The following is a 26,502-nucleotide window of genomic DNA, read 5'->3' as shown; positions in this document are numbered from 1 at the left end:
CCAACTTACTCCAAAAAAACATTTGTCTCTACCTTACCTTGACAAGCTAAGCCTAACAAGCTCAAACTTCAAACACGGGCAATAGCCTTTAAGGGATTAGGTGGTATGTATAGGTTTTAGAAGGTTTTATCATTTGATCAAGGAAAAAGAGTTGTATCATGTTAACATTTTTATTTTATTATCGAAGCATTTTAATATTTCTTATATTTAAATTTTAGTTTACTTTTCTTATGGTTAATATATTTAAAATTTGTATAATGTCAAATCATTAATTATTTTCAAAAAAAATATAAAAAAGAATGATTGATTTGATTATATCTTAAAGATTTGGTGAATCATAATGTGATCATATTGTAAACGCAGAAAGCGAACTTACAGAAAAAATTTTATCTCTCGTGATATTGAAATTTTCAAAAAAAAAAATAATGTAAAAAGAAAAACAGCCTTTACTTAAAAATACGAGAATTTGTTTCCAAGAAAACCACAAGTTGCTTTCAGCTTAGAGACCCATTGATTGTCATGATTATCAACAATTTCATGCGTGAAAATCCACAATAGTTCTTGAAGGAAATCTTTTTTGCTTAGATAGTGGACCCACAAAAGGACCAAATCAGGTCACATGGAATTTGAGGTCCTCTCTTTCAATTCACGCTTTGAGTTGGTAAAGAGCCTTGACTAGCTCATAAGCCACTAGGGTTCACATAGCAAAGTCCAAAATTTTGGCCGAAGTTCATACTCTTTTTAATCTTTCCTTTGCTTTTATTTCTTTTTTTTCTTATCATCTTCTTCTTTTGCATTGTCAAATCAGTTTTGTTGGATGAGAAACTGTTTTGCTAAGATACACCAGACACTTTATGAAGGGACATGTGATCAAATTTGCCTTTTGTGTTTTAATGTGAAAAGATGATAAAATTCATCATTCGTGTAATAAAAGGAAACATGAAATCTAGTTTTAACAAAGGGAAAGGACGTTGGGTCTTCGCGGAATCCCATAGGATAAGAGACAGAGATGCATGCATCGGATTTGGAATAAAGGTTAGCAAGGCTGTTTCTAGAATCCTATACGAAACTGGGAGACTTGCTTTGGGCTTGGACTGGTGATGAACATATCAAGAGTAGAATGGCATAGGGCTTGAAGAAACACTCAATCCAGAGTCCCACACCAAGGTAGCCCAATAATATTTTTTATGGGTGACTTCGCCCCTCCCTTTGGTCAGTGTCCCCGTTACTCTCACGACGAATGTTTTTCCAATTATCTTTTGTGTTAAAAGCACTGAACATTGTTGTAGATTTGTCATATTTAGATCTTTTGCTGGTTGAGTTACTCTTTCAAACCTCAACCATCAATACTGAGTTAACTGCAATTTTACCTACGAAAGAAATAGAAATTTTGAGGTTTTCGTTCAAAGATTTCTAGAAACAACCTGACGTTTTGACATGATAAGTCTTATCCATAACTATTCGTATTTCGACACCATAGGAGGATTTTAAGAATTGAGTAGATGTTAATTAAACCAACTGCGGATTTGTAACATTCCTTGTGATTAAATGCGATACGAATGATTTAAACACAATTTTAAGAAAATGGATGTGAATATTTTCCTTGAATGGGACTCTGCCTAACATTTTTGGCCCAAGAAATTTGGACAAATCCAAGAGTTAAGGTTATGATGATTCCCAACAAGAAAAAAGGAAAAAGCCCAAGCCTTGTAAGAAAAATGTGGAGGCCGAGGAAGCGAGTTGTGAAAAATTCCTAGTCAAGAGAATGGTTGGTGTGGTGGTGGGCTTTGTCGTTGTCAGCGGTCAGAGAGAGACATAGGCGATGGTGCGGGATCTTCTGTCTGCGTTCGCAATATAAATTCTTTCTCTTTCAATTTCTCTTCTTGTTTCTTATTGGCTATCTCTCTATTCTCATCAGATAAGGTAAGATTTTCATGCCCAATTTCCTTTTGTTCTTTTCCCCGGTTAAAACTCTAGATTTCATTTCTGTTTCTCAAGGAGTAACTTTTAAGAAAGGAAAAAGAAAATTATAGGAAAAGGGTAATTCAATGTTCAGTTTTTTCTTTCGGTTTCCTTCATTTTCTTAGCAACCAAACAAGGTGTGATTTGAAATGTTATGTTCTTTATTTTTTTAGTTAGTGACAAAACTATGGCGATTTTTATCTGCTGCTTGTTAGTATTTGGATAATTAGAATAAAATCAGTATAAAAAAGCTTTCAACTCTTCTAAAATTTACAGTCTTTTTACTTGAAATGTGCTGTTATTTTGATTAGAGTTTCATCTTTATGATGCAGAGATTGTGTTGACTTAATCTTATGGCTTCGACTATTGTAAATGCTCCCTGTACGGTTCCTTCTGTTAAAGGTTTTGATACTCTATACTATGTTGGTCTTAGACCAACCTCAACTTTAAGGTTCAATTCTGGTAGAACTTCAATCTCCGGACGTTCTCAGCGCCTTTTTGTGGTGAGGGCAAGTGAAAGGCATGATGGACATGTAAAGAAGATTGAAATGAGTATTGAAGAATGTGAGGCTGCTGTTGTAGCTGGGAATGCGCCTGAAGCTCCTCCAGTGCCACCGAAGCCAGCTGCTCCTGTTGGGACTCCTGTGATTCAACCTTTTGTGAGTGTTGAAAAATGAAATGATAATGAAATTTACCTTTTGCCCTTTGTTTGATAGTGCTTGGTTAGTTATATGCATATGCAATTAAGGCCTATGTGATTTGAACTTTTAATGAATTTGATTGTGTCTGAGAAGTTTCAGAATGCCATTGGCAAGTGTTTGCTCTATTGAATGCCATGTTTTGTGGATGATTGTTTTAGTTTGTGTTTCCAACTTCACAGGTTTGGTTTTCTTGACTTGTGGTATGCTTGAGATTTAATCAAGAATGGCTTGTTCTCCATGTTTTCAATTCATGACAATGAAATGAAGTAATTAAAGTTATAATTGTGGTTTTGAGGCCAGTTGGTGCACTCTCCTTTTTCCTTTGCTCATTTGGTGTTTGTTTGTATTAGCAACTTAGCAGGCGCCCTCGTCGTAACCGCAAGTCCCCTGCATTGAGAGCATCATTTCAGGAAACAAGTATATCTCCTGCAAATTTTGTATATCCACTTTTTATTCATGAAGGTTGGTTTTTCTATGGATATTAGTCTTTTTCCTTTTTGGTGAAAATATGGAGCTCATTTGTTAAACAGTCAAATAGGAGCAATAACATTAAAGACTGTGATAAGCACCCTCAAACTGTAACATGAATATTATATTCTTGAAGTTCTCTTTTCTGCTGAATTTCTTATCATGATGATTTTCTCTCTTTCTTACCTTCCAGTATATGCTTACATCTAAATTTGATACAGTTTTCTGTTCCCTAAACTTGCAGGTCAGGAGGACACACCTATTGGAGCTATGCCAGGATGTTATAGGCTTGGATGGAGACATGGACTTGTTGAAGAGGTTGTTTAGCTCTCTCTGATTCTGTGTTCTTTTTCACAATAACATTTTGCATTTGTCCCTCAATACTGGTGCTCAAGTATTATATCATGTTGTTACAGTGACTTATCTATTTGAAGTTATACTGGTGCTCAAGTATGATAACAAATGTTCTATTGATTTTTGAAGTTATAAACATATGCCTTATATGCATTTTGCATACTTATTTTATGTGTCAATTGTGGAGTTGTTTTGAAGTATGCATTATTGGTTGCAGGTGGCAAAGGCCCGGGATGTTGGTGTTAATAGTATTGTGCTCTTCCCTAAAGTTCCAGATGCTCTGAAGGTTTGGATTCTTTCATTAGAATCTCTATTTTGTTTCACATGTTTGATGTAATGTAATTGGTTTTCGCACATTAGTCTCCCACAGGTGATGAAGCCTATAATGACAATGGTTTAGTGCCTCGAACAATACGGCTGCTTAAGGACAAATACCCTGACCTTGTAAGTCAATGTAGTTCATCCTCTGATTTGTGTTTAATTTAGAGTGATGGGCATTCAAATTAAGATGCTGTATGTGTTGAAATGTGGTGATTTTTTTTTTTTGTTTATTAGGTTATCTATACAGATGTTGCTTTAGATCCATATTCCTCAGATGGGCATGATGGTATTGTCAGAGAAGATGGTAAGACAGATATGTTCATACACTTATAGTTGTAAGAAAGGCATTGTAGTATCTTATTTAAGACATGTTATACAAAAAAAATGTAGATTGCCTAATTAATTAGTCTAGGATTCAATTGAAGATGTAAACATAGCTCAGAAAAGTTGCATTCATCTTTCTGAGCTGCTTTTTGGTTTGCTTTGTCACAACACTAGTTAACTTAGAATGATATATACTTTCTGTACCAAAACTCCTGTGTAGTTGAGAAATTTCTTTCTTGTTCAGATAAATTGTGTGTAGATTAAGTTACTAAGTTCTGCATGGATATAAGCATGGAAGTACTAATTGCTATGTCTGTTTCCTTTACCCTGTAGGAGTCATAATGAATGATGAGACAGTGCATCAATTATGTAAGCAAGCTGTGTCCCAGGTAATTTTTGTAGATTTTTTCTGTTAGACTTTTAAGCTTAGGCAGAAATCTAATGTCTTTATAAGAGTTCTGGATGTATTAATGGTATGTGATGACTTACTGCTCTTGTGGTACGTTTGTTGTGGACATTGACATCTCAAGGAACAATTTTCTGTGCTCTTGTTTTGCCTTTGTGATTTCCTGCTGTCCCCTTCCACCCATGGCTCTTAATGCATATCCATGCCTTAACGTTTTATTAATACGCTTTTTTTTTTATTATTGGGGGAAGGGGGATTTGAACCTTGTTCTTTAAGGCAGGGGGATTGTACACCAACCAATGAGCCAGATGCTCGGGTGCTTATTAATACTTTATGTTTGAGCAAATAGTGTTTCAGTTGCTTCAAGCAACAGCTGCATTAAATGGCTAGTCAGTGAATTACTTGGAGTTTGGTGATAATTTATATAGATATTGGATTTGGAGTTCTCTTATGCTTATTCTATGTCCTTTCCCTTTTCTGCTAGCTTTGACTTGGTTGACTATGTTTTAATTCTTTTGGTGGTGCATTCTTAAAAGGCCCGAGCTGGAGCTGATGTTGTTAGTCCCAGTGATATGATGGATGGTCGTGTTGGAGCTATTCGTGATGCCCTTGATGCTGAAGGCTTTCACCATGTTTCTATTATGTCCTATACTGCAAAGTAATCCTTGCATTGCTATATATGTCTGTCTGTAGCCCTTCCAGTGTCTAAAAGCAGGTTTTATTAAAGCATGGTAACAGACCTATGACTGTGTTAAACCATGCAGAGGTTTTATTATTTTTTTTCTTCCCCCCACCTGGATGAAATTGCATAAGACATTTTAGGTTGTCTTATTCTATGGCCTTTGGACATTTTGAATAAAAGGAATATGTTAATGAAATCCGTTGTCACTGTTTCTGACTTTTTTTTTCCTTTTTCTGGCAAAACAGATATGCGAGTTCATTTTATGGTCCATTTCGAGAAGCACTGGACTCCAATCCTCGTTTTGGAGACAAAAAAACGTATGAATTCATTTACACTGTATGGTATATTATGTGTTGTCATGTGAACTTTTTGGTGCTCACATTTGATAGTTAATCTGGCATGGTAAACAAAAGGTATCAGATGAACCCGGCAAATTACAGAGAGGCGTTAGTTGAGGCTCATGAAGATGAGGCTGAAGGAGCTGATATTCTTTTGGTTAGTATGGCTTTTTCTAGGAACTGAGCTCTTCTTGTTAATAACAAAACTCCCTTCATGCTGAAGTCTCTTTAATTGGATCACAGGTGAAACCCGGTCTTCCTTATTTGGATATCATAAGACTTCTCAGGGATGAATCTCCTTTGCCTATTGCTGCATACCAGGTATTCTCATCAACAGTTTAACTTTTTAACTACAGGCCTGATTCATGCTTATATGAAGTGTGTACAGTTCATAGGATGAAGGATCAAGGAAGAAAGGATAGCATGAGAATAGTCTAAAGCTGGAAAAATAATAAAAAGGGGTTGGGGATTGTGGTGGATGACCTTTAAGATTGTTCCCTGCTTCTAGTTACACACACACAAATGTGTATACATGTGTGCAGTTATGTAGCATTGTAAGGAATGGGACTCATGATTTGCATTTCAAAACATGTCTATGGCGAAAAAAAAGATAAAAGTTGGCAAGCCCTTACCTGCCCTGACCTTTTTTTTGACATTCTTATTATCTTTTCTAAATTGTATATTTGTATAATGCATCACAGTATGCGTTTTTAGCTGACATAATCAAACTCAATTTGTTCTGAAAATGTACTTTCTTTTTTCCTTTTCCCTCTAAAATGCATATCTTCACTTTCCTGCATTTTAAAAAAAATTTATGTTGTCCAGGTTTCCGGTGAATACTCAATGATCAAGGCCGGTGGAGTTCTCAAAATGATTGATGAAGAAAGGGTTATGATGGAATCCCTGATGTGTCTCCGCCGGGCTGGTGCTGACATCATCCTTACATATTTTGCTCTACAAGCTGCTAGATGTTTATGTGGTGAGAAGAGGTGAGCTTGGTATGATTTTCATGGGGCTTTGGTTGATTGTCCAAAAATCTTGAGGTACTAAATCTTCTATTTGAGAGTTCTAGATGTTAGAATGAGCGGGAGTTGTTATAGAATGCTTGACTTAGCAGTTTGGAGTCCATGCTCCTCATAAACCTCAAGTAAATTATAAGCTTAAAATAAAATGACCTCAATGTATGTCACATCTAAGTGAAATTGAAATTTGGAATGACAGAGAATCTGTGTTCTGTTCTTGTGAATGTAATTTTAGATGCTTATCGAAAAGAAGATCGTAATTGTAGAAGCAAAACTTGATTGAAGTGTAGGTATGGTGGTATGGTGTAGGCACTCAGAATGTTAATTGAAAATTGACAATGAATGCATATACAATAAATTCATGGATCATACCAATAACATCACTTATTTTACTTTTAATGGTTATGAAAACATTAATAAAAGGATTATTGAAAATGAAAAGCTACAACGATCTGGTGTGAGGGGGAGAGAGATGGACACAGTAGAAACAATTATATTGTAGATTTGCAGAAGAACAAGGACCAATTGGTGGATATTGCTGTTAAATCGCGCCTGCTGTGATGCTGTCAAGAATTATAATATAACCCTATATATACAACTGTACAGAGAGACTGTCTTGTATCCTAGGTAAATGGTGAAACCATGGCAGATCAACTTGTTAGGTTTCTGAAACCATGTGAGAGGAAATGCATATTAAGATCTTCATAATTGTGATGCAATGTTCAGCTGTTGTCATTCAAAATTTGGTGTGTAGGGCCTTTTTAATGCAACTTAATGGTCTCAGCGGAATAGGTGAATGCAGGGTTCAATTACTTGAAACATTCAATATTGTTACAATTACAACTACATTCTACGAGCAGAGCATCCTCTGCCCACTTCTCTACATTGCCAGAGTGGAAAATCTTGCCCTTTCCATGCACCCTAAGTGGACCAAAATTACGAGAGCACATCACGTTGCAAATTCTCTTAGTATTCCGTGCTCAGTTGAGTCACAGTTTCCCACTCTAAGGATAAACCAGAGATAGCCTCCTCACTTAACCATGCTCAATGAGGTATCTTTCTGCAATGGTGGCATGAACTGCAGCACCAATAGGAAGAACATCTTCATCGATCATAAAGTATGGCGAGTGACCCGTGTGTACAGACCCTAAGGTTTCGTTCCTTATGCCAATGTAGTAGAAAGCTGCTGGAACCACCTGCGAATAAAAGGAGAAGTCCTCGGCACCCATCATCGGAGGGACCACCCTGAAATTCGGTGGACCTAGCAGATCTGTAGCCACCTTCTTTACATGCTCATACATACGGTCATCATTCACGGTTGGGGGATAGATGGTGTACTCCTTTTCGAAGAAGTCAACCGTTGCAGAGCATCTGAAGACACTGGCCTGTTCCACGATCACCTATGTTTCATGTCACGCATGTTTAAGGGTGAGTTGCGAATTTAAACCATTCAGGGAAAAGCAGGCTTGGATTAGGATTAGAATTTAGAATCCAAATTAAGAGCCATGACAAACCTCTTCGATTCTTTGAAGCAGGTTGTAAAAGCTGGCATTGGAGAAAGCCCTGAAGGTACCTCCAATAACTACAGTGTCAGGGATCATATCAAGATTATTGCCTCCATTGAATGAGGTGACAGACACGACCTGCATTGCATGACTAAAACTCAGAAACGTGAAAAAGGAATGAAATGCTGAAAGATAAAAAGGTAGAAAAAATTGCAAAACATTAGACAAACCTGGGAGTCCAATGGATTCGATTCGCGAGAAACAATCCCCTGTAAGCTAATTACGGCAGCTGAAGCTGCCAAGATGGGGTCAACTGAGTGGTGAGGGTTCCCGGCAAGGCCTTTTCTTCCACTGATTACAGCTCTAAAGAAGCCGCACCCCGCAAGTAGAGGACCAGGCCTAGAGCCAATGATAGCCGTGGGGTGTTCATGAGATACATGGACTGCAAAAATGGCCTCTACGTTTTCCAATGCCCCATCTCCAATCATCCGCTTTGCACCATTTCCCGCTTCCTCAGCTGGCTGAAAGAGCAGTATAACTGTTCCCTGAGACAGCCAAAGCATTTAGTTCGTCAGGGTGATATGGTAATTGCAAGCTCATACTTTTATATTTTCCATTGTTGAAGACAAGTCATATTCAAAGTCCAAACCCCGCAAGTCCTTTACTCTTTTAATAACATCATCAGAATCGAATGCAATTTTAAGGCAAAAGAGTAACTATAACAAGAGAAAGCTAGATAAATTGGACCACTTCTCCAGCCATAGCCTAGAGTGAGTTTCTCATAGATGTTTATAGCCAGCATGCCTAAATAAACATGTAGCTGCAACCTAAGACAAAAGTAAAGTTTAAAAAGCCTGCAGACAGTAGCTTTTGTTGCCCATGTGATTTCAAATGGCTGCATTAAATATATATTTTGTACTACGTCTCCTTCCAAGAGCTTTTTCTCTGAGCCAATCAAACTTGTCCTTGGAGAAAGCTACATTTGACCCTCTACTATAATAGGTTTTTATATACATATTACCAGCTAAAACCTGAAAGATACAGGACGGATTTTATTTGATAAATGACGACAAAATTTCAACATTGTTGAACAATCAAATTAGGTTTACTACGCTGTCTAGAGACCCTAAAATATTTGAATTCCGACCAAGTTTTGTCTAATTTTTTGGACTTATATCATAACCACGAGTTTCTTTTGTACATTATCTTCCCTAAGAAGCTAACCATGGTTCCAGGAAATTCCTACTACCATACGACAAAACGTGATGGAGAAATTTATTCTTCTTCAACGATGCTCTCTGTTTCTGAAGATTCTTTCAACAAATAAAGCTGGGATGAAAAGCAACCTCCCTAGCCCCTTTAATAATAACTATAATTTCTAGCTCTTCATTTCTTTATGCAAAAGATTCTTCTTTAACTCACGAGTTTCCGCACAGGACTAATAGAAGCAATTTTTCCAATCCTAGGGTCATACACCTAAGCAAATTATAGTCTCGTAGACTTTAAAGTGATAGGCATTATATGCCTAAGCACGTTTGTAAACAGAAATTAATTTGTACTAATCAAGTAACAAATATTGTAGCAATTCCATCACTTTTGATTTTTGGGGAAATTATTCTGCCTTTTCTTAACCTCTAAAGGGTCACTGTTGTGGAGATAGAAAGAAAAATACATTCGCCCAGTGGCCTAGTGTTCCAAAAAGATGAAACTAAAGGGTCACAGGTTTCCCCACCAGAGAAAATATTGTGGCTAGAATAGTCTCGGCCAATATCAAACTGTGTCGAGGTCCAAGTTCTTATCTCAGTAGGAAAAAAGAGGGACATATTGCAAACTCAATTATTAAAATACAAAGAGCAATTTCGTGAAGTTATAGTTTGTCCGCATACATCAATCCAAGCAAATGAACAACCCATGATGTGTTAATATTATATATACTATCTGATATATAGTATAACTGAACGAAACAGATTCGAGGTCACATCTAAAACTCAACAAAGAATCTAATCCCATCCCCTTTTTACTTTTTTGTAAATTAATAATGTCCATACAATGTGATGAATCGAAGGGTTTAGATTTGTACTAAGTAGAATTGACAGATTAAAATGAAAATGTTAAACAGAAGATTAAGCAGCGAAACATTTATTAGACAAGTCAATTATGCAATAGGGAGGATCATGTAAAAGCAGTTCCAAAGAATTCAACATCTACTGAAAACAGTGGGTCAGGGTTCTTGGTTGTTTATCTTTTCATGTCTTGGACAAAGGAAAGAGTGGTACACGAACAGACTGAACGTATAAGAATATGATATGAGTACTGCATAAATTAATTGGGTTGTTATGACTCTTTTGACCACAAATGCAAATCTAGATTAACAGTATGGATAAGTCTTCATTCGTTTAAACTCAAAATGCAGGACAATCCCCAACGGCCAACCCAGTTCATTTAGCAAGAAGACAGTCCACCTTTATGTGTATGTGAAGAAATCTGGCTTTATATGAAGGGTAGTGGACACGTGAAAAGGGATAAATTTCCTTTTGTGCGTGTGGATGTGAAAAATCATGCTTGAGGGAATAGATTAAAAAGTAAATAAATAAATCCAGCTTTGAATTTGTTGGCATAAAATGTAGAAACAGGTAAGTCAGAATCGCCAAGGGAAACAGAAGAAATGTGAATCAGCGCCATGACAATGGCGTTGAACGACCACAAAGAAAATTAAAGAGCCGCAACACATGTGTCATAGTCCAACTCTTTCCAAATTCAGCAAAGCAGAAAGCTATACAGGCCATTTATAGATATTTATAGCTACACAAAGGGCGTTAGGGAAAGCCACATCCTTTCACTCTCTGAGAAGCAATACCGTCCACACAAAATGAATCCCTTGATAAAATGCAGCATTTCCCCACCAACAAAAGTTGTATTTCTTGCCTAAAGTAGTTACCCTATCTTTACAGCTACACTCATTGACATGGAACTGCACGAAACAAGATCTAAACCAACACGATTACTGCCTAAATTGCACATTTACAATGCATCCATTGCATATATGTATGTATGGGAGGATATTTACTATTAAGAAAACTTTCATAAAGTATGCTAGATGAGAGTAGGGGTAATTTTACAGAGATGTGGAGTAAAAAAATGCAAACCTTCAAAAGGTGTTCTCGATTCTTCAATATTTTGGCAGCACCCACGAGCATGGCCACATGTGCATCGTGCCCACAAGCATGCATTTTTCCGGGGACTTTGCTTTTATGCTCCCATTCTACAGCTTCCTAAAATCATTTACCCCACCATAAGTGAAAAAAATCAACCACGCCATAATATTCTATGCAACCTCAAAAAGCAAAGTAACTTTTGGTAATTAAAATTTTAATCTAATGATAGTCCCAAGGTCAAAAATTCCAAAAGTACGAGATCGAATTGATTTCAGATCTCTTATCGTTACGTTAAGACAACTTTGATTTTGAGAATTGAATATTTTATGATTTGTCAAATTTAACTGTAAGTACACTTTTGTTATATTCTTTGTCTGTCATTTTATCCATATCTTAAATAAAATCGAATATTCTGAAACCTACGACATTAAATTCAGTTATCTGACATAAAAATCCTCAAATCAATACAAAATATATATATCAATTTTTCTTTTTCTCAATAAAAAACCCTACTATTCTTATCTTGATTTCAAAACATTAATTTCATCATCCATTTCCACTCCTTTAAATGCCCATCCGAAGTAGTTGACCCCAACTTAGTAACAAAACGAAACCCTCAACATTTCCGAACTTTCAAGTCCAAAGCATCGTCAACAAATCAAATATAATGTCCATGAACCCCCTACCCCATTTTCTTCTTACCCACAAAATTGGCAGCTACCTAGTACCATACATATGCACATATAAACATGTACATACATATGTATACGTATATTATATATATATATATATGTATGTATATATGTGTGTGTTCATATAGTTTAAAAATATATAACAAAAAAACAGCTACAGTCGTGAAAAAATTAAAATAAAAAAAAGAACCTAGCTATACCTGTATAGGAAGAGCATCCATGTCAGCTCGGATGGCAACAAAGGGCGGGCCTCCGGTCCCAATCCAAGCCCGAATACCCGTTTTCGCCAAAGGGTACCTATATTCAATATCCATCCGGTCTAACTCGGCACAAACCAGTTTACTCGTTTCATACTCTTCGAACGCAAGCTCCGGGTTCTCATGTATCTTCCTCCTCAACCCTTTAATCCATTCAACGTTCTCGGGCTTCCGGGCCACGCCCAACACAGCCTCGGAGCAGGCCACGTCCCATACCTTGCAGCTGGAAGGACCGCTTGTAGCAGACGAGGACGACGACGTTTGGTTCCTACCGGACTTCAAAGAAGCCCTTGAATTGATGGAAGTTATAGCGTCGAAAAAATTAGTGGCATATTCATCATCCGACGACGACGAAGAAGAAGTTATAGAGTTAACATAAACAAGAAAATTATTAGCAAATAAGGGTGTAAAGATCAAGATTAAGATTAAAACACATGGTTTTGGAGAATTCATGTTTGGAGAGAAACACAAAGAAAGAAATTAAGCGAGAGGGTGAAAAATGGAGAGAAGAAGAGCTGGTTTTTTTGAAGGGAAAAAAAAAAGAGATGAGAGGAAGAAAGAGAGAGGAGAGAGAGCATTGAAGCACGTGGTGATAAGGACAGGGAATTAGTCACGTGGGCGAATATGGGTGTAAGGAAAAGAAAAGAGCAGTGATTGAAGAGTTTGGTTGATTAAGGCGTCGAAACGCAGCAGTTGTTGGGTCCACCACTTTGGGGTAGCGGTTTTCGATGAGACGGATTGGCACTCTGCCTTTGATGCTGATTTCCCTTGACAAACACATTTAATTTTTAATCTTTTACTTACTTAATTAAATTTAAAAATATAGATGCTTAAAGAATGATTAATGTTTTGAAAAGTATGTTTAACGATTTTCAAGTGGGAAGCCCGTGGTGTAATCCGTAAAAAAATTATTGAACGATCAATTTGCACAACTTGTTGCTTTCTCTCTTGTTTGGTTTCTTAATATTTGGGTGTGACATGACAAGCATTAGGTATTGAGAATTTATTTATTTGGATTTCATCTTTGATTTTGTTCAAATTAATATAAGATAAGATAAAGATTTCATACTGTAAATTATTATGCATTTGGAAAGTATTGTAAATATTTACAGAAAGAAAAAGCATGATTTATGACTCTTTGATTCCCCCCAATTATCAATAATTGGGTCATCTTCATGACGTTAATAAGTACTTAAGCATGAGATATCAATATTTTCTTCATCTATTTAAAAGAAAAAAAATATTTGGTACCTAATTCAGAATCTAAAGCGAAATCGAGAAATTTAATTTCGAACCTTGAACTTTAGTTATTAAATAATAATTCTGTATTTTTGTGTTTTACATAAATTATTATTTATCATGCAATAAACGTGAGTTGCAAAAGTTAACAAATGAATTATAAATCAAATAGCAAATCCTTCATAAACAAATTAATTAAGTAAACTAAAAGATGTAATCTGGTGTACAAATTTTCCTAGTAACATAGAGGCTCAAAAATTTTAAGTTGTTGATAAAATTGGGTTGGAGAGGAGAGGGTAGATTTGGACTCAAGAGGCTCGTGGATGAAAGTAGTGTTTGTGTCATATTCATGATCTCAACTTCCATGTCACCCTAAAGGTAGCCCCCTCGAAGATGATATTTGTTTAGGATAAATTTTACTCAAAGACTGGATGAGATGGAGGAAACCTATGCAATTAAAGCACTTCAAACCAAAAGAAACCCTCATTAATTTAGACACTGTACATTACACCTGAGATGACAAACCGATTTGATTGGCACAAACCAGTCACAGTCTAAGCACGCACATAACGTTAAGAGTTTCACTGTTATGCTTTTATATTTATCTACCCACCTATTTAATCAAACAGGGATAAAATGTTTTAATACGATGTATCAAGAATATTTATGAAATACCATGTTGAATTATATGATATGAGATGATGTTTTTGGATGATGGCGACACATTTCAAACCATTTGAAATTAGGTTTCCATGTCACATTCTTGATAGCATTGTTAATGTTCGTATGACTCAGGATTCTGACTCTTTTTTGGAGGCTTATCACTCATGACTAATATACTCAAAGAAAAATCTTCATACTACAATTTTGTGTACAGTTCCTTGAGGTGGACTGAACTTAGTCATGGCCGTCTGATTCATGTGTGGGTTTGTTTAGTTGATCAATAATTGGTTTGAATTGTTGTTTGAGACTTTGGCACAGTCATGGTAAGATATATGTTGCTTAGCAGCCAGTGCTCCACCACAGACATGGCTGCGGCGCCTGCTTTAATTGCAAGCCATTGTCCGAAAACAGTTGCGCCAGTTAAGTTAATGTGAACTGACGAAGAGAATTTTTTTTCTTATATTCTTTAACCAAGGAAGTATGGTTGCGGATGATATTGCAGAGGGGTATGTTGACGGTGGGACGGTGGACAGTCCATCCAAGATTGACACTTCTCCAATATCTCCAATGCTTGTACTTTTCACATGGTCACAAAATGCCAGATATGTCAACTTGTCTTCTTCACAATCTTTTAATTATTTTTTAATTACACCTCCAATTCTCTTTTTCCAATTTTCTAATTTTTTTTCCTCAATGATTATAGCTACCTATGGCTTCATTAACCTCTCAAATCTACTACACGTTTGATCATTTTTACCTTTCTTAAAGAGTGATCTTCGAACTAATATAGGTCGAAACCCATCCTTCCCTTTTTGCCTATCAAATCCATAAATACAAAAAAATTGCTGAATTAAGGGAGTCTCTTAGCAAACAGCACAGAGACAACAGGTGGTATAATGGCTCTTGTGCTAATAAAAACGCTTTTCAAAAAAATAAGCAAGTCGCACGCTATATTCGTAACAGACGTTGCCTAAAGCAAAAGGATTGCTAGTTTTCGTCCCATCAAATTAGTGATCACATGGGTATACATTTTCCAATTTTGAATAATATGCTGCAAGCTGACTCACAAACCCACGCAGTCCACATAGTAGCAGCGTTGGTTTTGTAAGAATAGATAGATAGATGGGAGCATTTGTTGTTACTTTTAAAATCCCAAACTACATATAAACATGGAAAAGTCATATCCAGCCGGACCACTTTCGAGATCACATGAAAAAAATGCCAAGATTTTGAGGTATACCAGTTGGAGTTGGAGACGCTTTTGGCCCATGTAGTCAATGCTTCTAAACAAACTCAACAGCAGTAACTTCCTTGCACTTTCTCTTTTTGTTTTTCCCTTGTCAAGTTTTACAAGATAAAGCTCAATTAACGCACATGTTCAACTGGATGTCTTAGTTTTTGGACCACAAGAAAGAACTTCTGTACTATATACTATTATTTATATTTTTTGAATTATGCAAATTTGTATGGTAGGTGAAGGAACTGTCACGGGGGGTCGTTGGGATATGTATATTATATCAATTCATTTGATCATAATTCCAAAATGAGATATGGCTTAAAACTTAGGGTTGCCAAATACTTCGAAATCAGAAGGATGGATAGAAAAACAGCTGGCACCGCCAATTAATGTTTAGTGCATCTGAAACATTTTCTTGTTTCTCATAAGAAAAGTTCATGTTTCACTAATATTTTAATTTCTTTTTTTTTTTTTAATATTATACTATATCTCTGTCATAGGTAATATGCTTGGGATGGGAGTAAAGGTGAGTATGGGCCAGATTGGGTTGGTTTTATACTAAATTTGGAATTTATTCTCATAAAGAAAAATAAAAAGGTATGCTGAACGGGAAAGAGAGATTGGATTTATTCAGCAATAGTTTACTTTTTTAATACAAAACCATTCCATGACTATAATCTTTTCAAAATAAAAGAGATGTTAAAAAGATTGAAATTTAGTCCACAAATATAAGGCATAGGCATGGTTTCAACATAAGATATCTCACAAAGTCGTAACCATAGATTAAGTGAGATTATATAAAATAAAGTTATTGACCCCAGCTTGTCAAAAATGGAAACCACATCCTGAAAAAAATCGAGGTCAAAAAACATTTGAGATCACTCAAATAGGGCATGTAGCGAAACATGTCTAGATCTACCAAATCGTACCCACTATTTTAAATGATCGACAAGGTGTTAGACTCGACAATAATTCTCCAATTAATAAAGAAAAAAGAGAATATCCATCCTCTCTTTCCCAACAATTAAAGATTTTAATTCTTTAAAAGTATTGAATTTGCTTGTATACTAATGCAAACAATTGATCACCTTTTTTCTTACCCATCAACCTTCACAACAATTAGAGATAGAACTGTGAAGCTAGGGTACAAAACGAGAGGAGAAAGAGTTGTGGGAAAAAAAGGATGTTATTTTGATTATTGGGAATGATTGCAAAGGTAGATAAATATATACTTTGGGTGGAAAAATTAATTAAGTAAAGAGTGAGAGAAGGGAAAATTTAGGCAAATCATCAGCAATGTAGGATCATTATCAGTAATGGAGGATTACATATAAAATTACATTATCAAAAATTCAATTCGCATATAACCCTTTAACTATATCTTTAAATTAAAGCATTTTCCATAATTATAAATCAAGGTTACATAGATTATGGATTGTTTCCTTGGTGCTAATAAGGTTATTGATTGTATAAGAAAACACAAGTTGGGAGGTTTAATTTTTGAAGTTGATTTTGAAAAGAACAAATTAATGACAGTGTAGATGGGATTTTCTTGAGTCAGTTATGTCTAAGATGATATTTGGAAAGAAATGATGTGGATGGTTTAGGACATGTTTAGTCTCAACATTTGTCTTAGTGCTTATTAATGGTTCTCCTACTAGACAATTTAAAATGAAAAGAGGTCTTAGATGAGGTTGTCCTTTGTTTCCATTTTTGTTCAATTTAGTTGTGGAGACTTTTACTGTTCTCAAGAATAAACCCATATCAATAGGATTATGAAAGGAGTGAATGTTGGATATGATGGTTTTGTGGTATATCCCACTTACAATTAAACCTGGCAATTCGTGTTTTCGTGTCTTAAACGTGTCAGACACGTTTAGACACGAAACACGTTAAGGCTAAATACGAACACGACATGTTTAGTATTCGTATCTTAAATTTAAAACACGTACACGTATACGTTTAATACACGTGTAACACGACACGACACGATTAACACGTTTTACACGTTTATTAAACGTGTCAATATACGACACGATAAGATTAATTATACGTTTAACACGATTAACACGTTTAACATGATTAAATAAAAATATTTATAATTAAATATAATTGTATTATTTAAATTTAAAATCTATAATTATAAAAATAATTATAACAAAATAATAATAATAATAACATCAAATATAATAAAATTTAATATAAATAACATACATAAAATTCATTATCATATATAAAGTTAAATACACATCAAATAATTATTAAAAATTATTTATATAAGGTTAAAATAGTCTTTAACTATTAATGTTTAATAGGTTAATAAACGTGTTATGTATACATGTTTAAACACATATACAAGTTTAAACACGATAACACGATTAAGTAAACATATTTAAACGTGTTTGTCGTGTCTGATACGTTAAGACACGAAAATTTTCGTGTCTTAATGTGTCAGACACGATTAGATATGAAACACGTTAAGGGTAAACCCAAAACCTGTTTAACCCGTATTTTCTCATATCGTGTTAACGTGTCGTGTCCAAAATTATCAGGTCTATTTACAATATGTTGATGATACAATTATACAAAATTGTCGTATTATGTTGTTGAAGTTCAAAAATGTTGTTGTGTGGAAATGTACTCCTTATAATTTCAAGTTCAACTTTGACGATTCATCGAAGGGTAACACAATGGATATGTGAATTTGCATAGTGCTTCACAATGAGGTTGGTTATATCAAACTCATTTTTTTTCTAAATTCATTGACTATGCTAATTCAATCATTGCCAAACTCATTGTTATTAGAGAGATTTTCGTTATCTTTATCACTAAGTAGGTTAATTTTCACCGTTTATTGATTGAAAGTGATTCATTAAATACAATTAACTTGACTGGGTGTCTTTTGGAGATTGAAAAATTTTATCTTGCACATTAAATCTTTAAAATCTAATTGAACAGTTGAAAAATACAATACATTCTCCGAGCTATAAATGAATTAACTAATGAAGTTCTCAAGGATGATGTTCTCTGTCAACATAAGTTGTTGGTGGTGATTAATTAGATTGTTGGTATATATATATATTGCAATTTGTTTGTAATTATTTTGTTCTCATTATGTACTGTTTTGCTCTTATATTTATTAATAAAGAATTATATAGAGATGTCAATTGGTACTTTATAGTCAGATACCCCGCATTATCCAATCAAATTAAATAAGCTTAGAGTACTTTATCGTCAAATTTGGAAAGTGGTCTTAGAATATCCACTAGCTGAAGTTGATTATAAATAATAATTTTCAATATTAAAATTTTAGTTTTGTATGTATTTTTTTTGTTTATAAATTTCTTATAAATGCTATGCTTACTAAAAATCATTTTTTGTTGTAAATATGATTTAAACTTTAATTTATTTTGAATAAAATAGCTTTAATTTATTAATTTAATTTTCAGTAAAAATATACATAAAAAATTATTTTAAATTTCTTTTAAACGGGTATTTAACGAATAGTGTCTAGGACGGGGTAGGGATAATAATTCCAAAATTTAATAAGTTATTTGTAAAATTTGAGTACCCTATTAAATAAGATATTTAAAAAAAAAATAGATATCTTATCATCGACATTTCTAAAATCATATGCTTTTAAAAAAAAATTCATAATTATTTATATAAACTATTTAATTACATGATCGAATCATGGAATTTCAATAAAATGTTAAAGTGGAAGCTTTCATAATTAATTGCTTTTACTAAAAGTATTATTATTGTTATCATATTTAACATGATTATCATTGTATAATTATGCATTGGCGGTCCCCCACAAACTTTGCTTTGTACGAGAATTACGTGAGGTTAATCAGTTAAGAAGAGAAAGAAAGAGTTAGATTATTAATGGTAGCACAATCACGTGGTATGACTTAAAAAGTATGACGTGGAACACATTGACTTCTCGCTCAGTTATGGATTGGATCATTAAGAACAAAAAAGTTAAAAAAGAAAAAAGATTTACAATATTGTTAAATATTCGACATTATGCATTTTTGAAAGTGTTACAAAGTAATAGCCGTTGGGCCAATTGTATAGAAGTATTAAATTCAAAGTTGGAATAATTAATATGAGTGATAGCATGTGCCTATCTAATTCAAAGAGAAAGGAGGTCAAGTTGGAATTATAAGTTTGAGTTATAACTTTTTGGTATAATATTTAAAAAGATTTTTGAATTATTTTAAAAAATTTCAATAAATTTTTATTCTTTTATTCCGTTTAGTCAAATTTTTATATTTTTATTTTGAATCAATTAAGTTTTTATAATTAATGGTTGACTATCTATTGTTAGTCAAAATTGTCACTTACTATTTTTTTACTATATAATGTTGACATAGCACGTTTAACATGTTACAATGGATGATGACATGGTATGATGATGTAGAATTACAATATAGTTATGTGACATTTTTATCTTCCCTGACAGCACCATTTAGATATAAAATAATAAGTGATATTTTGATTAATGCAGTTAATTAACCCTTAATCATAAGACGTATTTGACTCAAAATAAAAATATAGAAACTTGATTGAATATAATAAAAAAAAGCATTTATTTGAAATTTTTAAAAAATTTAAGAATTTTTCAAACATTATGCTTTTTTTAATCATAATGCTTTTCTTTAGTGTCCAAAAAGTTTGAGTATAATTTTTAAATGTATTTGATTTTTTTTTTAATTCCAAATTGTCTTTCTTAAATCAGTACCAAAGGTAAAAGATGCATTTGGTTTGGAATTTTGTTTTTCTTAAGATTCTTAATGGTATTGAAGAAAACACATTATTATTCATATTTCTTGAACAACTTTCATCACTCTAGTTCGAAATTGCATTTCCCTAAGATTATTTGGTATTCATTAAAGATTTTCATATGATTCAATCTAAAATTTTCACAAAGAAAATGTTATTTTCGATGCCAAACTACTTCACCCTAGTTGAAGAGTTCATTTTATCTATGTGCTTTAATAATAAATTTGATGAGTATATTTCAATATAAATGTGTGCACAAAATATTATTGTGTACTGTCCCCACTCCCCAATTATGTAATTCCCATTCCTTTTTTTTTAATTACAAATTTTAATTCCTTCTTTTGTCAGTATAAAACAATATTCAAACTTATTGATAAATTCATAAAAAATTAACAACTAGAGGTAAACAATGAAACATTCATGATAAGAAGGAAGGAATAATCAAGTCCACTAACCATTTTTCCTTGATTCCAAAAGGTAAACAAATATAGAAATCTATAAGATCATTTTTGTCAAGTCTGATTAATGAGTTTTGAGACTTTGAAGTCTATTTATGAAAACTTTTTTATTAGTTAAAATTAATACAAATTTATGTATCTTATTCGAACTATTGAAACCGTTATATTTTCAACCAAGATAGTACTTTTGCTTAAAAAATAATTAAAAGTTTATAAAATTGATCAGTAACCCTTTTTTTCGATTTTAGTTTTGCTTCAATATTCCTTATTAAATTAAAATTATTTTACTGAATATATATGTTTTAGTCAAAATTTGAGGAACAAAAATTTGTCATCAGCTAAGACAAGATTACTCCATTGGTTCCCTGGTGGGTCATAATATGAAATGGAATATAATTATTAAATTCTAGAAAAGAATTTCATGAACCTAAAATGTAAAAAAAAAAAAAACAAATGAAAGCAACAATTCATCCTAAAACTCCCTCATCAAACCAAAAAAGAAAAACTGGATTATACCAAATCTGAAAATTTCTCATGCTTTAAAGATCGCTTAGAAACAAGAATAAGTGTTTTTTCACAAGGTAACTTCTATCATTAACCCAATATTTTTAGTCATGAATTTCGTGGAATCTATCCTCACCACCCATCACTATCCCAAGTATAGGATTCCTTTCCTTTTTATTTCAATTAGGAAAATTAAAAAGGGTCAAGGATTTAAACTTGAATCAATTATTGAAACGCTTGTGGTTGACAATGGGTTGAGGTCGATTCAAATTTTGAGTCACAACAACCGGTCAAATTATTTCATTTAACCTTATCGGATTCGGATTCCTTATTATATATGAATGAATGAATTCATCTCCATAATTATATATATATTCATAACGGAAATCGAAGTTATATATAGACCTAGGGCAAGCAAATTTGGCAGGTTGCACTGTCAATCAAGGTTAAAATTAAATAGTTTGATTAATTATCACCCAAAACAAAGAATTGATAGATCCTTGTCAATTGTTAATCACAAGTAGTTGATGTGTGCCATATTCCAAGTACAATAATTCTTATGATTAAAGCAAATTAAGTACTAGTAAATGTTTGTCAACCCCTTCATATTATTATGATTTGTGACTAATCAGCTATATTATTTGGGTATCTATTTTCTTGATAAGATTATTACATTTACATTACAATATTTTGGAGCATTTACATTACAATTAGCATATTAATTAAAACTGCAACCACAAATCTAATATATATTACATGACTACGCCAAACTAAATACCATGAAAAAATTAAAAAAATCAAACAAATAAACCAACAACTATTCTCTTAAAAATTTAAACATTGTGCAATTTTATATATAATTGGATAGAAAGAAAAAGAAAGGGTTATTATTTTATATAAATTGGTTATGAAATTTTTAAATTTCACGATTAAATTGATATATAATTTTCATATGTCTATTTAATAATTTATTTATTTTTATAAATATACTGTCATGGAACACATTTCAAAATTTTGCCAGCTTATATAAGATAAAAAAAAAAAAAAAAAAAAAACCCTGATAAACTACCCATTGGAATTTCTGAGTCCAATTTTTCAAAGTATTTATGAAATTTCTAAAATAGAGCATTCTAGCTATATATAACAAGGTCCATCTCAACTATTTTCAATTGATTTTAAGATGCATACTCATGTCAAAAGTTTAACATGATATCCCGTGAATTTTCCCCTCCATGATAAGTTTGTCATGCCTGCGATGCTATCCAGGCCGCACGATGGTTCATTATCCCTGCACTTGAAGAATATTATTAGACTGGTGATTAAATAAAACACATATCAATTAAATTATAAATATAATATTTAAACACATAAATATAATAAAAATGATGTCACCTGTTGCGAATTAGTCTGTGCCCGAATCAGCCTAGCTAGAGAAAGTTGACTTGTTACCAGCAGCCAAATGGATAAAACTTTGGCTGCCTCAAATGGATAAAATCTTTTCCACCTCAAGTCCAACGTGCACCACAAACGGCATGGGGTGGTGGGTGAGGCTTGATAGACAGCATTGAAATTCTACTTTAAAAAAATCAGCGAAATTATAGGCGGCCCCTTCGGCAGTAAAATCTGTAATGGAGCTGAATCATTGACTACTTCTTCTTTTGATTGGGTAAATGAGAGAAATTAAAGAGAGTGGTTGAGGGGTTTAATGTGAAAGGAATATGTGATTGAGTGCCTTGACTGGACTTCAGATAAAGGAAAAAAATTATGCCCTTTCTTACATTCATTAAACACTACTAACCAAAAGGAACCAATCAGTGGATATTTGGTAATTGGTGTTTTAACTTTGAACATAAGACTTTGCATAGGATAAATACAACAGGAATGTAACCATGCATCTATGTGATTGATTGATGCCTTGGGCTTTGTTTGGTTTTAATTGCCAAATGAAACCTATACAAACAAACTACTTTCGTTTTCAAATCATAACATATATAAACATGTTCCCACACGTATTCTAGAAAACTAAAAGTAGGATTCTTGAATTCTTAAAAACCACACACATCCTTTTTAAAAAAAAAAAATTTAAGTACTTTCATTGATGGAGGGAGGAACGCTTTGGTGAGGCCTATATTCAACATAGGACTCACCCCAACGTTCATTCTTCAAAAACTGTACATTTGGTATCCTCTGTCTTGAGAGTTTTCTAACATTAGAATTTTCCCTATTATACACATCCCCATGTTTGAAGGCTGGTTGGTTTAGTTTTATCGTCTGTTTGATATGATTTTTTTTAATTTAAAATTTATTAAAAAGTTTTTATAAAAAATAATTATTATTAAAATTAAATTAAAATTATTTAATAAGTTATTTAATAAAATAAATTATATAAATTTTAATTTTGATTAAAATGATTATAAAGGATATTCATATTATCTTCAAGCACCTAATAAATTAAAACAGAACAAGTTTGCTGCAAATTTCGTTATTTTTTTGCTTGATTTTTTTTTTCCTAGTATTCTTTATAAAGAGATAGAAGAGAGGGAGATTAGGGGTGATTTGCATAAAGAAGAAAAGGAGAAAGAGATTGATTGAGAATGGAATATTTCTTGAAAAGAGAGTGCATGTGTTTAAAAGAAGAGGAAAGAAAGCTCTCTCTTAAGCTTCTCTTCAAATTTTTTTAAAATTTTATTTTTAAAAAAAAATTATAATTTTTATTTGATTTAATCTTTATTTTTAAGAAGTAAATAAATTGAAAAAAAAAAAGACTAAATCAAATAAGAAGTTAGAAGTTTTTGAGATCCACCTGAACAAGCAATTAAGTGAAGTAGAGTGATTGGGTGGAGTGGGGTCCTTTGTTTTAAAGCAATGGAAAAGGACTCGTACTCTCTTGTGCCGTGCGAAAGGTGAATGATGCATAACGTGGGCGAGAGACACAACTCCCTGTCTCTCCGTCCTAACACTCAAACATCAACGTACTCAATGGGCCACACCCTAAAATCAATGGCTCCTCACTCATGAGTTCTCTAATTGAATATTGCTTCGAAGGTACCCCAAATGCCAATGAGACCTTGTCTCGATGGCCATGAAGAGGACCTACAATCTTTAGGATCCAAGTCCAAATTCTATCATATATAGATTTCTAGCTTTATACTAATTTATTTAGTTAATTCATTTGCTAAAAGAGAATGGACATTGACACCCCCCCCCCCCCCAAAAAAAAAAAAGGGCTTAAGCTTTGCCACTGGGGTCAAACTAAAGGGTTTTTGTTTTCTCCTTTCTCTTTTCATTCTTGTATTTTTCTTTTTTCTCCTATTTGAATGCCAACATTACCATCACGTTCCCCTTGCATTTGTTACAATCCCTCTAACATTCAAACGTTAGGATAGTTTGGCAACTCTGGGCTTCAACAAGTTAAGATGACAATTGAATGATGTCGAACATCTGTTCATTAATATTAACGGTACAACTGTCGGCAACTGAAATTATTGTTCCATTTTCATAGGCTTAAGCTACATTCCCACCCATGAAATTTGATTCAAATATTAATTTTATCGAAAGCGAATTTACATGTCTTCTGGTAAGATATTAATTGTTGGTTCGTGCGTGAACCATTCATCAAGATAACCAATGAATTTATTCTTGTAAGGCAAGGAATCTCTCGTGGTCATACATATTTTTCACCAAAGAAGAGGGAAACAGTTAGAAAGACACAGTTGTTTGTCTTTGAAAAAAACCCATGACCTAAAGAATTTAATGACATTTAAATCTGAGTCAAAAGTTTAGACATGTTGATAAAAAGGTAAAAGTATTGCTTCAGCTTTACTGAAATTCCTTTCATATAATATTAAATTATGGTTTAAAAAAGTGTTAAGTACTTGTCAAGGTCATGCAGTATCATCATTGTTATATCTAAGACAAGTCAAGACCCCCTCAAGATCATTGGAAAGAGCAAAAATTAACTAACTTTTTAGTGACAGTATAGTGCATTTACAAGAAGAGAGGTGGTGTTTTTTTACCAACGAATTGTTTTTGTATTTTTACCACAAAACTTCTTTTGTGATGACCACTGAACAGTAGGCCTAGGCCGGGCACGTGTTGAAAATGTTGGAACCCAATCGAATAAATATCTCTGCCACTGCTGCTGCCGCTTGCAGTGTTGGGTTAGCTCTTTGCTGTGAAAGGTCACCCCCCATCTCAGGAACGTGTTGAAATTTAGCTTCCAATAGGATCACATCGATGTCACGTGCAGTTTTGAATAAAGGAGTGGCCAAGAATTTTGATTGGACGTGACAAATGGGTAAGATCCCAATTTTTAACCCTTTGGTAAAAACTGGATATAGAATAATTGAATTTATTGCTGTGAGTGATGATCTAACCATTTTCTGATATGTAGTTTGTGGGTCTGAAATTGGTGGCAGGGGCTTGTTCAGTAATTGACTCATTTCGGCCGAAAGGCAGGCTAGAACCCCTTTTTTGTCTGGTTTAGAACAGCCGGTGTCAATTAACTCATTGGGCTCAGCGCCTACTGACAAGCTCACATAGGCTGATTGGGCCCGGGCTCGAGGCTCGAATCTTTCTCTGCACATTCTATCGGTCCGATTTGGAGTTGTGCTGTCAAATTGTAAACTAGTTATCAACTCATCCATAATTTCCTTTAAACTTTTTCATGTGAACTGACATTGCCCTGCAACGAACAAAGAAAATGAAGAACTGGGAAAACGCGAAAGCTTTGGAAATTTCTAGGGACAGCAATGGGGCGGGGATCCCTTCATCCGGCCAGGGCCTGGCCTAGACAACCAAGACCCCTGGCCACCGGGCACCGGCCTCCACCGCGGATGTTAAACTCTTATTTTCCTTGTCTTAATGAATATTTCTAACATTCATATTCGCGTCGTCCATCAAGATCACTTTAATTAAATTATTAACAAAAAGAATAATGTTTAATTTTTTTGTTCAAATCTTACATGTCGATTTACATAATAATATATAACTATCATAATTTTAAATAGAAAAAAAATGTTGATACAAATTTTAATATGCCAAACTTAATATAATTTTCAAAGATCTTATATAATATAATAAAAATAATCCTAATCAGTTTCAACTTTTCAAATTTCAACATAAATATTTAAGTTTTATTAATTAAAAAATCTCAAAATATGTACATATAATATATAAAAAATAAATAATAGTATTAGCAAGGCGAGGCGAGACTGGACATCCATATTTTCCAAAAAAGTAAAAACCACTCCTCCATAAAGTAGCTCAAGTTTTGCCATCCCTGAAAATTTCCAATCACTTATAATTAAAAAATCTCAGAAAAATGCTTTAATTTAGAAACATTTCGTTTGTTTCAACTTGACCATAAAATTTCCAATTTCCAAAATGGCACCATGTAATTGGTAAATCCTCTGCCCCCAATGACC

The 26,502-nt window shown here is 33.5% G+C and overlaps 2 protein-coding genes across 4 annotated transcripts; one reads left to right on the top strand and one right to left on the bottom strand.

The window, feature by feature from the left end:
• The first annotated feature begins 1,799 nt into the window (after positions 1-1,799).
• LOC18592358 (delta-aminolevulinic acid dehydratase 1, chloroplastic-like) lies at positions 1,800-6,802 on the top strand. 3 transcript variants are annotated; one of them, XM_007019035.3, is made up of 13 exons: positions 1,800-1,923; positions 2,295-2,621; positions 3,014-3,125; positions 3,376-3,449; positions 3,703-3,771; positions 3,846-3,929; positions 4,041-4,110; positions 4,464-4,519; positions 5,073-5,194; positions 5,464-5,535; positions 5,632-5,713; positions 5,800-5,877; positions 6,382-6,802. In XM_007019035.3, exons 2-13 carry the CDS (start codon positions 2,316-2,318, stop codon positions 6,547-6,549), a joined length of 1,293 nt encoding a protein of 430 aa, XP_007019097.3. In that variant the 5' UTR covers positions 1,800-1,923; positions 2,295-2,315; the 3' UTR covers positions 6,550-6,802. The 3 variants fall into 3 exon arrangements, with proteins under 3 accessions (XP_007019097.3, XP_017981375.2, XP_007019098.3); XM_018125886.2 differs by lacking the exon at positions 1,800-1,923 and adding an exon at positions 1,938-2,040; XM_007019036.3 differs by lacking the exon at positions 1,800-1,923 and adding an exon at positions 1,958-2,099.
• A 565-nt stretch (positions 6,803-7,367) lies between these two features.
• ILL6 (IAA-amino acid hydrolase ILR1-like 6) lies at positions 7,368-12,729 on the bottom strand. The gene is made up of 5 exons (XM_007019033.3): positions 12,131-12,729; positions 11,230-11,355; positions 8,314-8,628; positions 8,093-8,221; positions 7,368-7,978 (listed from the first exon to the last, which is right to left on the bottom strand). Exons 1-5 carry the CDS (start codon positions 12,638-12,640, stop codon positions 7,613-7,615), a joined length of 1,446 nt encoding a protein of 481 aa, XP_007019095.1. The 5' UTR covers positions 12,641-12,729; the 3' UTR covers positions 7,368-7,612.
• Positions 12,730-26,502: the final 13,773 nt, after the last annotated feature.

This window comes from Theobroma cacao, chromosome 8, assembly GCF_053813885.1.
Source record: "Theobroma cacao isolate CCN51 chromosome 8, ASM5381388v1, whole genome shotgun sequence".
NCBI classification, from domain to species: domain Eukaryota; kingdom Viridiplantae; phylum Streptophyta; class Magnoliopsida; order Malvales; family Malvaceae; genus Theobroma; species Theobroma cacao.
This window is presented reverse-complemented; position numbering and strand designations above follow the sequence as displayed.